At 33.7% G+C, this 12447-nt stretch overlaps 1 protein-coding gene across 4 annotated transcripts in view; it reads right to left on the minus strand.

The window, feature by feature from the left end:
- Window positions 1-3069: 3069 nt before the first annotated feature.
- Window positions 3070-12447, minus strand: part of TSPAN19 (tetraspanin 19) — a 30808-nt gene continuing 21430 nt past the window's right edge. For all 4 annotated transcript variants that reach the window (XM_084515046.1, XM_084515045.1, XM_084515047.1 and 1 more), the window contains 6 exons: window positions 12099-12229; window positions 10732-10806; window positions 8635-8745; window positions 5883-6026; window positions 4421-4504; window positions 3070-3351 (listed from right to left, as the gene is read on the minus strand). In XM_084515046.1, the coding sequence (XP_084371172.1) occupies window positions 3271-3351; window positions 4421-4504; window positions 5883-6026; window positions 8635-8745; window positions 10732-10806; window positions 12099-12229 (626 nt within the window). In that variant the 3' untranslated portion in view covers window positions 3070-3270. The remainder of the gene's footprint in view (window positions 3352-4420; window positions 4505-5882; window positions 6027-8634; window positions 8746-10731; window positions 10807-12098; window positions 12230-12447) is intronic.

The following is a 12447-nucleotide window of genomic DNA, read 5'->3' on the forward strand; positions in this document are numbered from 1 at the left end:
AAGTGTGGACTACAAATAAGGTATGTACATTATGGCATTATGTGAATCTTGTATTTATTTTTCTATGCCCTGTATAATCCTTTAGCTTCCTGTGTCCTCTAGTGTCCACCTATCAGCATTGCACAAATTAGCAGATAAATACTTGTTTCCATTTTCTTATCTCAAAACATTTTAAAAAAGAACAAAAAACATTATATCCTATAGATTTTATCCTCTTTCCAACATTCTTTATTAGATGATGTATTAATAATGATATTTCTATAATTATTCTTGTAAGCACTAACAGCATCTGTGGCGGTACGGCCAATTTTACGTATTATCTTCATGCACAACTATTTTATAACACAAATACATTAGGAACAATTTCAGATTCCATAGGCAACTTTATTTTGGATTTTCTGAATTCTTGACTCTATAATATTAAAATGGCACCCAATTAATCTAGTTTCTCTCTTTAAAGTTGTAAACACTATAAACTACTGAAACAGTTCCCACTCAAACCAGAAAAAATACAGGTACATGACATCATTCTAGAGAACTTCAACATATAATGCCTACCTAGGAAAGGTAAGATGAATTAATGGGAATGTCTTACTTTCCACATACTCATCCAGCTTTTGCTTGGCTGAATTTACCCAGATAATCATTGGGGACTGGGGAGGGAAGGTTTGCATGAATAACTCTTTCAAGTGTAACAAACCAGTGAAATGTGAATAGGTGTTTATTAGATCTGGATGGAATTCACTGTACTAGTGAAGAAACATCTTATATGGACTGAATAAAAGTATTTGTACATCTGCAGATGCCATTTCGCACTTGCTGAAGTATTCTGTATTTCTGAAAATGTAGCTCTTAGAGGGAAGGAGGCAACCTGCTACAAACTTGACTTGATATCTCGGGAAGAATGCAGAGATCTTTGCCATTAAAAAGATGATTGGTAAGGATCAAAGGGCACACTAAATCAGGTGATATCATAGTAGGTATCTATCAGAGGCTTCCAGACCAAGAAGGTGAAGTCCACAAAGTCTTTCTGTAACTGGAGGAAGCCTCATGATTGCTGTCCTCTGCACTCAGGGGAACTCTAACCACCAGATGTCTATGTAAAGGGCAAAACTGCTTGGTGCTAGCAATCCAGATTTCTGGAGTGTATTGATGATACTGTTTCTATGCAAGTCAAAGATCCACTGCCTGTGGAGAAACCCACACAGGACCAGCTCAGGAAGGTTGGTACCCCCCAGGAGGGACCCCACACCAAAGCAGAGGAGTGACCGTGAAGGAGCAGTGGAAACAAAGCACCATGGACTGACGGCAGTCCCCACTCCCAGCCCCCCCACGCCACTCAGGGCAGGGAAGAGGTGGAAGAGTTTCTCACCACTCCAGCCCACCAGCAACAGGTAATAAATTTTACTTATCTTCCTATGCTAAGTCTGTTTTGCCCACAACTATAATTGTAGAGTGATCCCCATTTCCTTATCTCAACCCCTGAGGTACACTTTTTCATTTATCAGGGGCTCTCAGTGGGACTAGCTTTCTAAGAACCCCCAACTTCCCTATTCTGAATTTATAACAGCAATCTCTCCTCCTTCTTCTGCTCCAGATATTCCTACTTAAAGTGGCCGGCCTAGCCACATTTAAAACATATTCTCAAAGCCTGTCCCTGTTTAGGTTACAACACAGGTAGCTTTCCTTGCCTGCCAATCCTTTGTCTCTCTTCCTCTCCTGGAATTTTACACTGCAAAAACACCTTCTATTGCAAAGACACAACTTTGTTTCTCACAATTATGTGTTTTGTTTTCATGTTGAACATTGGATGTATGGAAAAAATAAGTGAAAAATTGCTGTTATTATCCTACTCTGTATCACAGACTTATTCAAGGTAATGGGTCTACTTACCAATGAAAAAGCAGCTTCTGCTATTTTACCAGGTTATTGGGATTTTTAAATGCATTGTTAGTTACAACGAAGTCAGTTTATTTTTATATTTTAGATTTATACTTATGAACTAAAATTCAAATTTTTGATCCCAGTTTTCTGAAGTAATCTGTAAATTGCAAAATGATTACTGAAAAACAAAACAAAACAATTGTTATTAATTTATTGGTTATTATTTAAAATCCTCCCCAGATTTTGTTCTCAGACTGAATTGCATCAGTAATACATTCAAAAACTCTTGATCCATCACAGACTTCAAGATAACAGATAGCTGCCATTCTTAAGCTGATAAACTGAAAATTGGCATGACAGATTGAGAGACTTCATCACTCTGTTTTTTAGATTTTTACTGGTGGCCAAAAAAGAGATACAAGTTTGAAATTCAAATGCAGTTCCAAGCACATTCTTCATCTCTGAACTGACACTTTTATTTTAAGTTCTCTAAATAAGAAATTCAGACTGTGGCAGACACTTGGCATGGAAATTTTTTAGAGTAACTTAATAAAACTTACCAAATTCATAAGCATCAGAAAATGGATTGCTAAATGGCCAACAATAATTAACCATGCTATTACCTACACTTGTAATATGCCTGCATCAGTTTTCCTCAGGATATTCCAGGTCACCTAACTGCTCAGATGATAAAAAGTGTTTTAGGGTTTCAAGCTTACTCTGCCTAAGCCACAGAAGCCATTTGATTAAAGGAATGGTATTCAGCAAGAAGGAACAATTTCTACTACAACACTTCCTGGAAAAGAACTTAGCGATATGGTTTAGTGGAGGACTTGTTAGTGTTAGGTCAGAGGTTGGACTCGATGATCTTGAGGTCTCTTCCAACCTAGACAATTCTGTGATTCTGTGATTCTGTAACTAGTCAGGGTCAAATATATATGACTCAGTGAAATTCCCAGAAATTAAATTGTACAAGAGCCCACAACAAAATAAAGACAGATTAGAAGAAAAAGTAAAGTTCTAAAGGAACATCAGCAAGACTTATTAAGTATGTTTCTTGACTGAATTCTTCTGTTTCAAGGTGCAGTATACTATATAGAACTATTTATAATACTCTCAATGATATTCTGGAGACTCAGAAAACTAATATTCAGTTTTTCAGGAAGTTTTAACCACCACCTTGTACATGGCATGCTGCCACAGACTTTCATAACATACCGTTATATCTATAACTATGAACAATAAGCAAACACATTATAGCCCAAATGTTAATATACTATTGATTACAATACATACAGTCCAATGGACATTTTAGTGGAAGTAATTTTGTTGATGTCACAGGCATGAATGAGATCTTCTTGCACCATAGCAATGCCCAGATATTCATCATTCATCTGATTCATCTGGCCAAATATTATTCTTTCTGATGTTTCTTAACAGCTGCATGGTTAGCTTGATCACAAATATCTAAAAAAGGAGAAATGATGAATTAAAAATAACATAGAAAGTGTTGATGCTTGCTCATGACTGAGTCAATCTGACTGTTGACCTGGCTCCTATGAATGACAATGCAGAGGGATATAAAGGGGAATGATCAGCACATGTGCCTGAAGACACAAGCTGGATTCTCTGCCTAGGAACAGACTTGCTATGTGACCTTGAGAAAATCACTTAGGTCCACATTACAGAACTATCTTGGAATCTATTCAAGTGGCACATAATTTACTTAAATGTTTCGGTGCCCTATGAATCTTATCATTACCCTCTTGAATTGGCATAACAGTTCTTTCCAACCTGACAAGGAAGTGTTTTAGATTGAACTGTACATTGAAGATCATGAGATACTCATACTGTGCTAATGAGGATTATGTGATTGTGTGTAACAAATATTTTCATCACTGATCTGGTCCACTCTATAGAATGCTTTTACTATATTCGTCTGTAGATAGTAGAGTACTCTGGGTACTACATATGGAAGAGGTAAAATAGCTATACATATATTTTTAATTCTCTGAGTAAAAATTAACTAATCTCATTTTCAACCCCATGATTTTAGATGCTATCAAAACATCCTTCTACCTGCTTGATGGCATTGAGCCTTCAGGCTGTCTGTGAAGAAATTTTTGTTACCATTATTCCTTTTTACCCAATAAAATTTTCTTATAGATGTGTGGGGAGAGAGGTTTAATGATTTTGTACTCTTTGTTTTAGCACATTCATGGGCTAGGCTCTGTCTAAATACAGGAAAAAAAAAAAAAAAAAAAAAAAAAAAAGGTCTTCCATTCCACAGAAGTTTTATTCTCTTAACCGTTTCCTGTCCTGTCTTTGCAAAGCAGTTTGTTTTCACAAGTCAGGTTGAACATTTCATTCAACACACTTTGGACACCTCCATCCGTGATGGTGCTTGAATATGAGAGTTGGGAGGAGTGGGGTGTCAATAAACAGTGCAAGATCTTATTTCTAATTAAAATTGATGAAAAGCTTTAAAAAAAAATCATATTTATTTTTTTATTTTTTTGCTTAAAAATAATCTTACCTGTGTAATTAGCAGGCTGATGTTAATTCCAGTTAAGATCAAAACATTATTTTCAAACCATGTATCTAAATATTTTTCACATCCCTAAGCAAGAACAGATTTCAAGAAAAATCACTTTGACTTTTGAATTTCCATTGCATATTTATAAGAACATGCTATTAGAATACATGGCATAAAACTTTCTGCAGGTTGAGTTCTGATATTTACTTGCCAGAAATCAAATACAATAGTAATGTATACTGCAGAGATAGCTGTAAAGTTTTTTAAATGATCTAAACTAAGCAGGTTGTTCTGAAGTAAATCTGATAATTTTGTATGGAAATGTACCAGAGCTTGTGACTTAATAAAAAGGGATTTTTTAAAAAAAATTTTTTATTTTTTATATAGCTAAGAGATTACTTTAAAAGTAGATGAAGTAGATGAAAGAATATGTTCAAGTTTTCAGGAACCTTTTGCATCCTGATGCAAATTTTGCAGATTACAGTCTATGCTTATTATGGTGTTTATTTTAAGAACTTATAAATTATTACATAGCATAAAATAGATATAAATATAATAAAACTTTCTTATAAATATATAATAGTTATTATTAACAATAATATTATTATATATTATAATAATATTAGTTTTATTATTATTATTATTATTATTGTTCCTGTAACCTATACCTTGAAATGATCTTTTAAAGACAAGGAACAGTCAAAATTACAAAATTACAAACTGATGAGTGAAGGAAGAGAAGAGATGTCATTTGGCAACATGCTTTCTATTAATTACAGTCCTGAACTGCCCATTGAATTCGTGTTTCCATCGGACAGTCCTATTAATACTGGAGAGCTTTTACAAGAGTATGCTTCTTGCTCCACATTTCTCTTATCAGGTGATAATATCTGACCTATGCAAATTGGTCCCTTTGTATTAGGACATGTAAATGCCAACATGAACTGGTCCTGGGCAACACATCGCATATTTCAATGTCTAGCTCATTTCTCTTACTGTATACTGAAGATGCTTTGGAAACAAATAATGCAAACAGGTGAAGTAATTGTAATTCTATAAATAATGAATAATAATTACAAGTGGAAAAGGCACTATATACTTTTTATATATTGTCACTTTCCATTATCATTATTGATTTGTACAGCACTGATTTTTGAATGCCAGGATGCTTACTACTTCATAAATATCCCTGATACTGATTCTCTGATATTCACTTCTCTTTTCTTAAAGTATCCTTAATATAAAATTGCCTACATGACTGATACCTAATGAGTAAAAAAAAAAAAAAAAAGGTTTCAGTGATAAGTGACAAACTAATGAACATTACTAATATTTTCATATTTGGAAAAAGTGTTTTCAATATTTTTTTCCAAAATCCATCTGGTAGCAAAATTTATATTCTTCAAGACAAGTTTTGTTTGTTTGTTTGTTTTTGTTTTATTTTTGTTGTTTTATTTCTTACCATACTGTAAGTTGAATTCCTTGGAACATCACAAAACCATTCCTTCAGACTAGATTTGGTGCATGAACATGGGATCTGAGTACTACTTTCCTTGTTTTTATTCTTTTCCCACTGTGTGACATCATATCTTCCACAGCATTCCATCTAGAATATAAATCCTATAATTTGTAATTCCAGTACCTATAAAGTTCTTGCGTTCCTTCACACAGAGGAACTTTCACCCCAACCAGTGCCATACTTGATTTAGTTGATTAAATTAGATAGATATTTTCCCTCTATTTTAAGTAGAGAGAGGCTTCTGCAAAGGATAATTTAACCTTGTGTACATATAGTTTGCAAAGACATACACTGGAAGGTTAAGAAGGGTAGGTTCTTAAAATACAGCTTTGAAAAGAACATTCTTTTAGACACTAAAATGATTCTAGTATACATGTAAATAGAAAAAAAAAAAAGAAAGAAACATTAAATTTTATCAATTACCCTTAACTTTTGCAAACACTGCAGTTTACAATGTTCACAGGTATTTTCAGTGCAGAAACTGTGTAAGCAATTAAGTAAAGTAAGGGCAAGCTCACTGGTAAGTACAGCAAAAGAAGAAAGAATACTATGTTATTGGAAAAATATAATGAATGATGTTCCACAATGAATTCAATAAATACAGACATATTTTATAAAACACATTAAAAAATAATATATATATATATATATAAAACAACACTGTTTTACTCTGACCTAGGAACCTAAATAAGGATTGGAATTTGAAATGCTTTTCATTATTCCTTTCTCACTTCTAAGGTCATTTTAAAAAATTAAAGGATTTGCAAAAATCATTCGTTCTTAGCAAGAGGAGATCTTTAGAAAGTCTCCCTATTCAAATCTGTATTTTTGTAGGAATTTATCTCGTGTGCAAACACAGCTCAGATATTAAACACTAAACATATACTGTGTGCTGTTCAAAACTGTCAGCTAACATTTCCCAAGAATATGACACAATATCAGCAAAACTAAACCACAGCAGATCAAAGCATAAAATAGCTTGGAGAACAGAATTCTTGCCATGTAGGAAATTCCAGCAACTTTTAATTCTGAATCAGAATAAAATTTCAGAAATGTCTGTGTTGTTTGTTTGTTTGTTTTGTTGTTGTTTGTGCTTTTGTTTGTTTTGTTTTTTAATGAAAAGTCTGTCATACATACAATATCCCAAGTTGGAAGGGACCCACAAGGGTCATTGAGTCCAACTCAACTCACATTCATTCTGCAACCATGAGAGGAATGACAGTGTAATTTTCAGCACAGAAGACTGCTAAACAAAAATATCTCCTTGTAGTGTTTTGAAGAATCAGTCCAGAATATTCTACTTTTAAATTTTGAAAAAATAAATAAATATAAAATAGATAACTTAGCTAGAACTGTCATTTTTATATAAAAGTTTCAGTTTAAAAAATCACCCTACAATTTTAGTTTTAAAAATCACCAGCTTAACCAGTACTTCATATTTTATGAAGAATAAGTTAAAACTAGTTCTCTAATAATACTCTTACGCTTTTTTTTTTTTTTTTCCTCATGGTGGAAATAAATAGCACATGACCTGGGGAAGGCAGTATTTCATTCAAAAGCATGATTAAAGTTCATCTTCATCTTGGCTGATTTGTTATCATTTTATTTGGCTTAGACATCAACAGTGAAATATCTACAGGACTCTGAGAACTGCCAAAACATAAACAAGCCCACCAAGTACCTCCTAGGTTATGAAGCTTTGCTGAAATTTGTGAGCCCATAACAGCTCATTGAAGCTGAGCTCAAGTATGAGCCAGAATACAACCCAACTGTACCACTGACATAATGAGGTGACCATTAATCACTACAGAAATCCTGAATCCAATGAGAAAAGACTTGGTTTTCAAAGAACAGATTTTAAATGTACATTACAAATGCATTCATAATCTTGAGTCTAGGCGTACATGCTTTGTGAGTTATCTGGAATCATAAATTATATTCAACATTTGTCAAGAACCATGTAACTCATCTCTGCAGGAAGTCATATTAAGGAACTCACAGCTGATCTATAAAAATGTATTAAACCATGCTAAATTGTAAAGCCGTAGTGTTTGTAACTAGAAGCTCACGGTTCAGAATTAATTTGAAGACAGGTCAAAAACTTTGTTAACAATTTCTAAAATAATTGATCCCATAAAAATGCTTAAAAGGACTTCTGAAAAAGGAACCAAATTACATGCTGCCAGGCCACAGAAATGATTATGATTAACAGTTAAATGTGTGTGCTGAAAGTATTGATTTGCAAGTTAATTTGAGGCTTTAAGCATTATTTCTAAAAGGCTCATTGAAAGGCAGAATCTATCTATTCAGATACCCTCGCAGTAGGAGCTCTGCTTTGACCTCGTAACACTGCTACTTGCCGATGGTTCAGGTCAGCCTTCAGATATAAACAGACCAAGTGTTTTATGTTATCACACACTGCTGAAGATGTTAGGAAACTCATACATTTCTTCAGCTGCTGTAAAGTTCAGTGATTAGAACTGCTTCTGCTTCTACATACACGGACAGCCTGACATATGGCTAATCTCATCCATGCCACTGTAACAGCAAGGAACCTGCACCCTTTCCCAACCACCACCACATATTACCAGCAGATCCTGAAAAAGGAATCCTTTATTAAAGGTGTGTATTTATTATATTTGTTAAGTCAATTCTGATTGGTGATATTTTATCTGTGATTTTTTTTTCTCCTTACATTGTGCTGCACAGCATTCAGAATGTTCCACTCAAGTTCCTTCTCAGCCAGACTCTTATTTCCATATTCAGAAATAACTTCATCAATTCTCTTGTTCCATTGATGATGGACCTGTTCATAAATATTTATAGCATTTGTTACATGCATATTGATGACTGTGGATGGATAATCCTCGATCTTTTCCTGATATTCAGATTTCTTCATGGTCAATTGCAAGCAGTATCATTTCAACCAATTTGCTAAATATGATCTAAGACATGTCATAGCCATTGGACTAATAGTATAGTTGAAAGCAGAAGGGGAAGAAAAATGACCCAAAAGGGGAAGAAAAGTGACCCAAAGCAGCGCAGTGCAGGCAGACAGAAGGCGACTAGCCCAAATCGAGTCAGAAAAGCCAGGGAACATAGTTTACATGCACATTAGCTGTACTGAAATAGTAAATATTGTCTATCACATTTGTTAATAAGCACAGTTCCACATAATAATAAGCAGGGGAAAAAAATGGATTCGATACCTAATGTGATGCAAACTTGTATAAGCACAAGTTTTGTGCTTATTTGGCCTGGATATGTATTGCTTTGAGGTAGAGGAGTTAGCAGCTCATGTTGGCCCTAGATCAAGAATCTTTGTAGAGACTGTTAAAGTATACCTTCAACAGTCATTGAAGTAGATAAGCTGATCACAAAGAGTGTGATTATACAGAGTGTAGCAGGGAATAGATGCATGTGAGAACTCCTAGACCATCGAAAGGTTTGATTACAAAATTAAGTAACAACAACAAAAGGCTTCTCCAATTCATTCCAGTTGCTACAGCCATTTAACAGCAAAGTTTTAAAGCTGGCATAGTGAATGATGATGTTTCTATCATTTATTATACTTCAGCAGCACCTTAATTATGGTTGAGATCTACTGGCATTACAGTTGATGTAAAATAAATTTAACTGCAATCTTTCAACCAATTTTCCTAGCACAACTGACTCCAGACTGCATCATTCCTGACAGTTCAAATCTTTCAATATATAAAAATACAATATAAAACTGGGCGGACTCCATCATTATAAGTTAACATTTAATGAAGAAATCTTGATTATACATATTCACTTTGATGGAGAAAAGCTATTTGTGCTGAACAGCAGTGGGATTTAGAGAACCTTATAAAGTTTATGAGACCAGTGTCATGGGGTTTTTCTCAAACCACAGATTTTTGAATTGCAGAAGAGGGAAAAGGCCTCCTGTACCTTACAAATTTGGTACAGATTCCATTCATCACTGTGAGGAGTGCCTAAACTACTGGTATTGCTATTTATTGAAAAATGAATGACTGAACAAAGTTTTAAGGAAGTACAGTTACTAATGATAGAATCTATGTTTGTATTTATTATCGCTTTCTCTTGTTAAAAGCAAAGGTAAATATTCAATGTAATAGATCTCTATTTGGATATCAAAAAGACTCAAACAATAAAAATCATAGTATTCATAGTTCATTAGTATACTTTAAATGTCATGATACCAATAACTTCTACTATCAATTGCAAAATGGACTATTATTATGATACTTGATATATTATCATATCATAATTATAATATATTATATTATATTTGATATAAGATTATTATATGATAATATTATTATATAGACTATCATCTGCTAGCAGACATGGATTGGCATCTGATACTTTCTCCTAAGTCTGCTAATGTCCAGGAAAGAGGGACTTTTTTGGTCATTCCTCAAAATCATAGAAAAATTATAAAAAATAAATGATAAAAATGATAAAAAATAAAAATCTATCCCTGTATCCTTGCCACTGATGATTCTACGTTCCTTAACAGAAAGAGTATGTTTTGTGGAAAATCAGAAAAGGAAGAATTGGAAATGTTATTTCCATGTATTCCCTTGTACAACTATTCAACCAGGCTGAATTTCTCAAATTGTTTTCCAAGTCCTCTGCTATGCCTGGTGGACATGTAGAATGTTCAAGTTCAAACTAAAAGTGATATAGAATGCAGTGCAAACTATTTATTTATTTATTTTTTAATCAACTGCAAGAAAGTATTTTGAAATTAACTGCAGTCCCATGTAGCAATTTATTTACATACCACTTCTTTCTTCAGAAATACCAGCACTGGCATTGTGATCTGGGTGACAAATACCAGGACTTGAAAACACATATACTAAAAAATAAAAATAGAAATAAATTATGGATTATGGATAAATGTAATATTGAATAAGTAAGCAGTGCATAAAGTATTCCAGAAGCTCCTTCATGACTATTACACAGTTTTACACAGTTTTTCCAACAAAAGTAAAATATTTCTTTTCCTGAAAGCCCTCAGAAAATGACATCATAGTTACTGCATTTTTGACTAAGAGTCAGGCTTCAAGTAAAGCACAACTCAGTGTTTTGGGGTTGATGACAAAGCCACAACTTCCATGGAAGTGAAGAACAAAAGATATTGGTAAGCAGCAAGCAGCTTTGCTCCAGTGAAGAAAACACTTCTTTCATTATTTCCTTTTTGAATTATCTTGATGAGACCTAAAAGTTCGTATTTAGGCAAGAACTCCTTTAAACTAGAGGGTGCAAAACAAAACAAAAATTTCATGGATTTTATTCATTTTCAATGAGACCAAATTCTCCTTCACATTGTTTAATTTTCAAACTTCATGGAAGTTAGAAATTAGACATTTCTGTCTCTATCATCATCTAATAGATTGTGAGGCAAACAGTAAATGTCTAGGGTAAAATAGCCAAAAGGATCAAGATTCCTGGGTTCCTCTCACTGCTGTACCCATTGATACTTGTAGTGCTTAGCACATGACTTAATATAAAAGTTCTCTGAGTTCTCTGCTTCAGCATAGTCTAAAAGAGATTGTTCAAAAATTGGGACAATAAACAAAAGAGAAGGGAAAAATGTAATCAAAGTGATCATAAGAATGCATAGCTAAAATATAATTTTGCAGTAATGAAAATGCCTTTCCTTTAGAAAGCATGAATAATATAGAAATATGAAGTATACCTGCAGGTCTACAGAGGTAACAGCTGTTCCTGTTTTGTTTAAATTCTGCTTTTTAATCATACTGTCCTTTTTGATATTACAGCCACACTGCAGACACTTGTGCCTTCAACCTGCAATATTTTGGGGTAAGCTTTTCTTTAATTCTTCAGCACATCCCAGCATGTGAGTGTATACTGAGAGACAGTTACTCTCAGTAAGTTCAATGCCAAATTAATTTTAAAGCTCGTAGTTTAATAAACACAGAAATCTTTGCTTCAACAAAATGCAATTGTTTTTCTCACTGAAAACATTCATGCAGTGATATCAGATTTGTTCTGATTTGTTTGGAGCCAGGATTTTATAAAAGAATATCTAACAGTCGATTATAGAAACACTGGAAAACATCAATACAGGATCACACAGGTTTCACTCACATTTTACTAGAAAGCTGGAGTCTGGTTTTCACTTACTGTAGCTAGTAGACATTTGGTTTCTTGAACGCTTCCAATGAATCCCATGGCTGATGTAAAAGTAATAAGAGATCCAGCTCCAAGTAACATAAAAGAAATACATGACACTGGTTGGTTCTCACCTGAAGAAACTTTAACACAGGGCATTCACATTGTCAATTCAATTTATTCAATACTTCTACTTAAAAAACTTACTCCAGAAAAAAACAATAAACCTTTGCAGTTCCATTAATGAAAAGATGGAACTACCCATAATGAGAACAGAGAACAATTAAAAGTTATAGATGTTTTAGTTTTAGTTGCAGTTTTTGTTCACTAAAAATTATTATGACATACAAATCCTGTGTGG

Source organism: Aythya ferina (assembly GCF_964211825.1).
Source record: "Aythya ferina genome assembly, chromosome: 1".
NCBI lineage: Eukaryota > Metazoa > Chordata > Aves > Anseriformes > Anatidae > Aythya > Aythya ferina.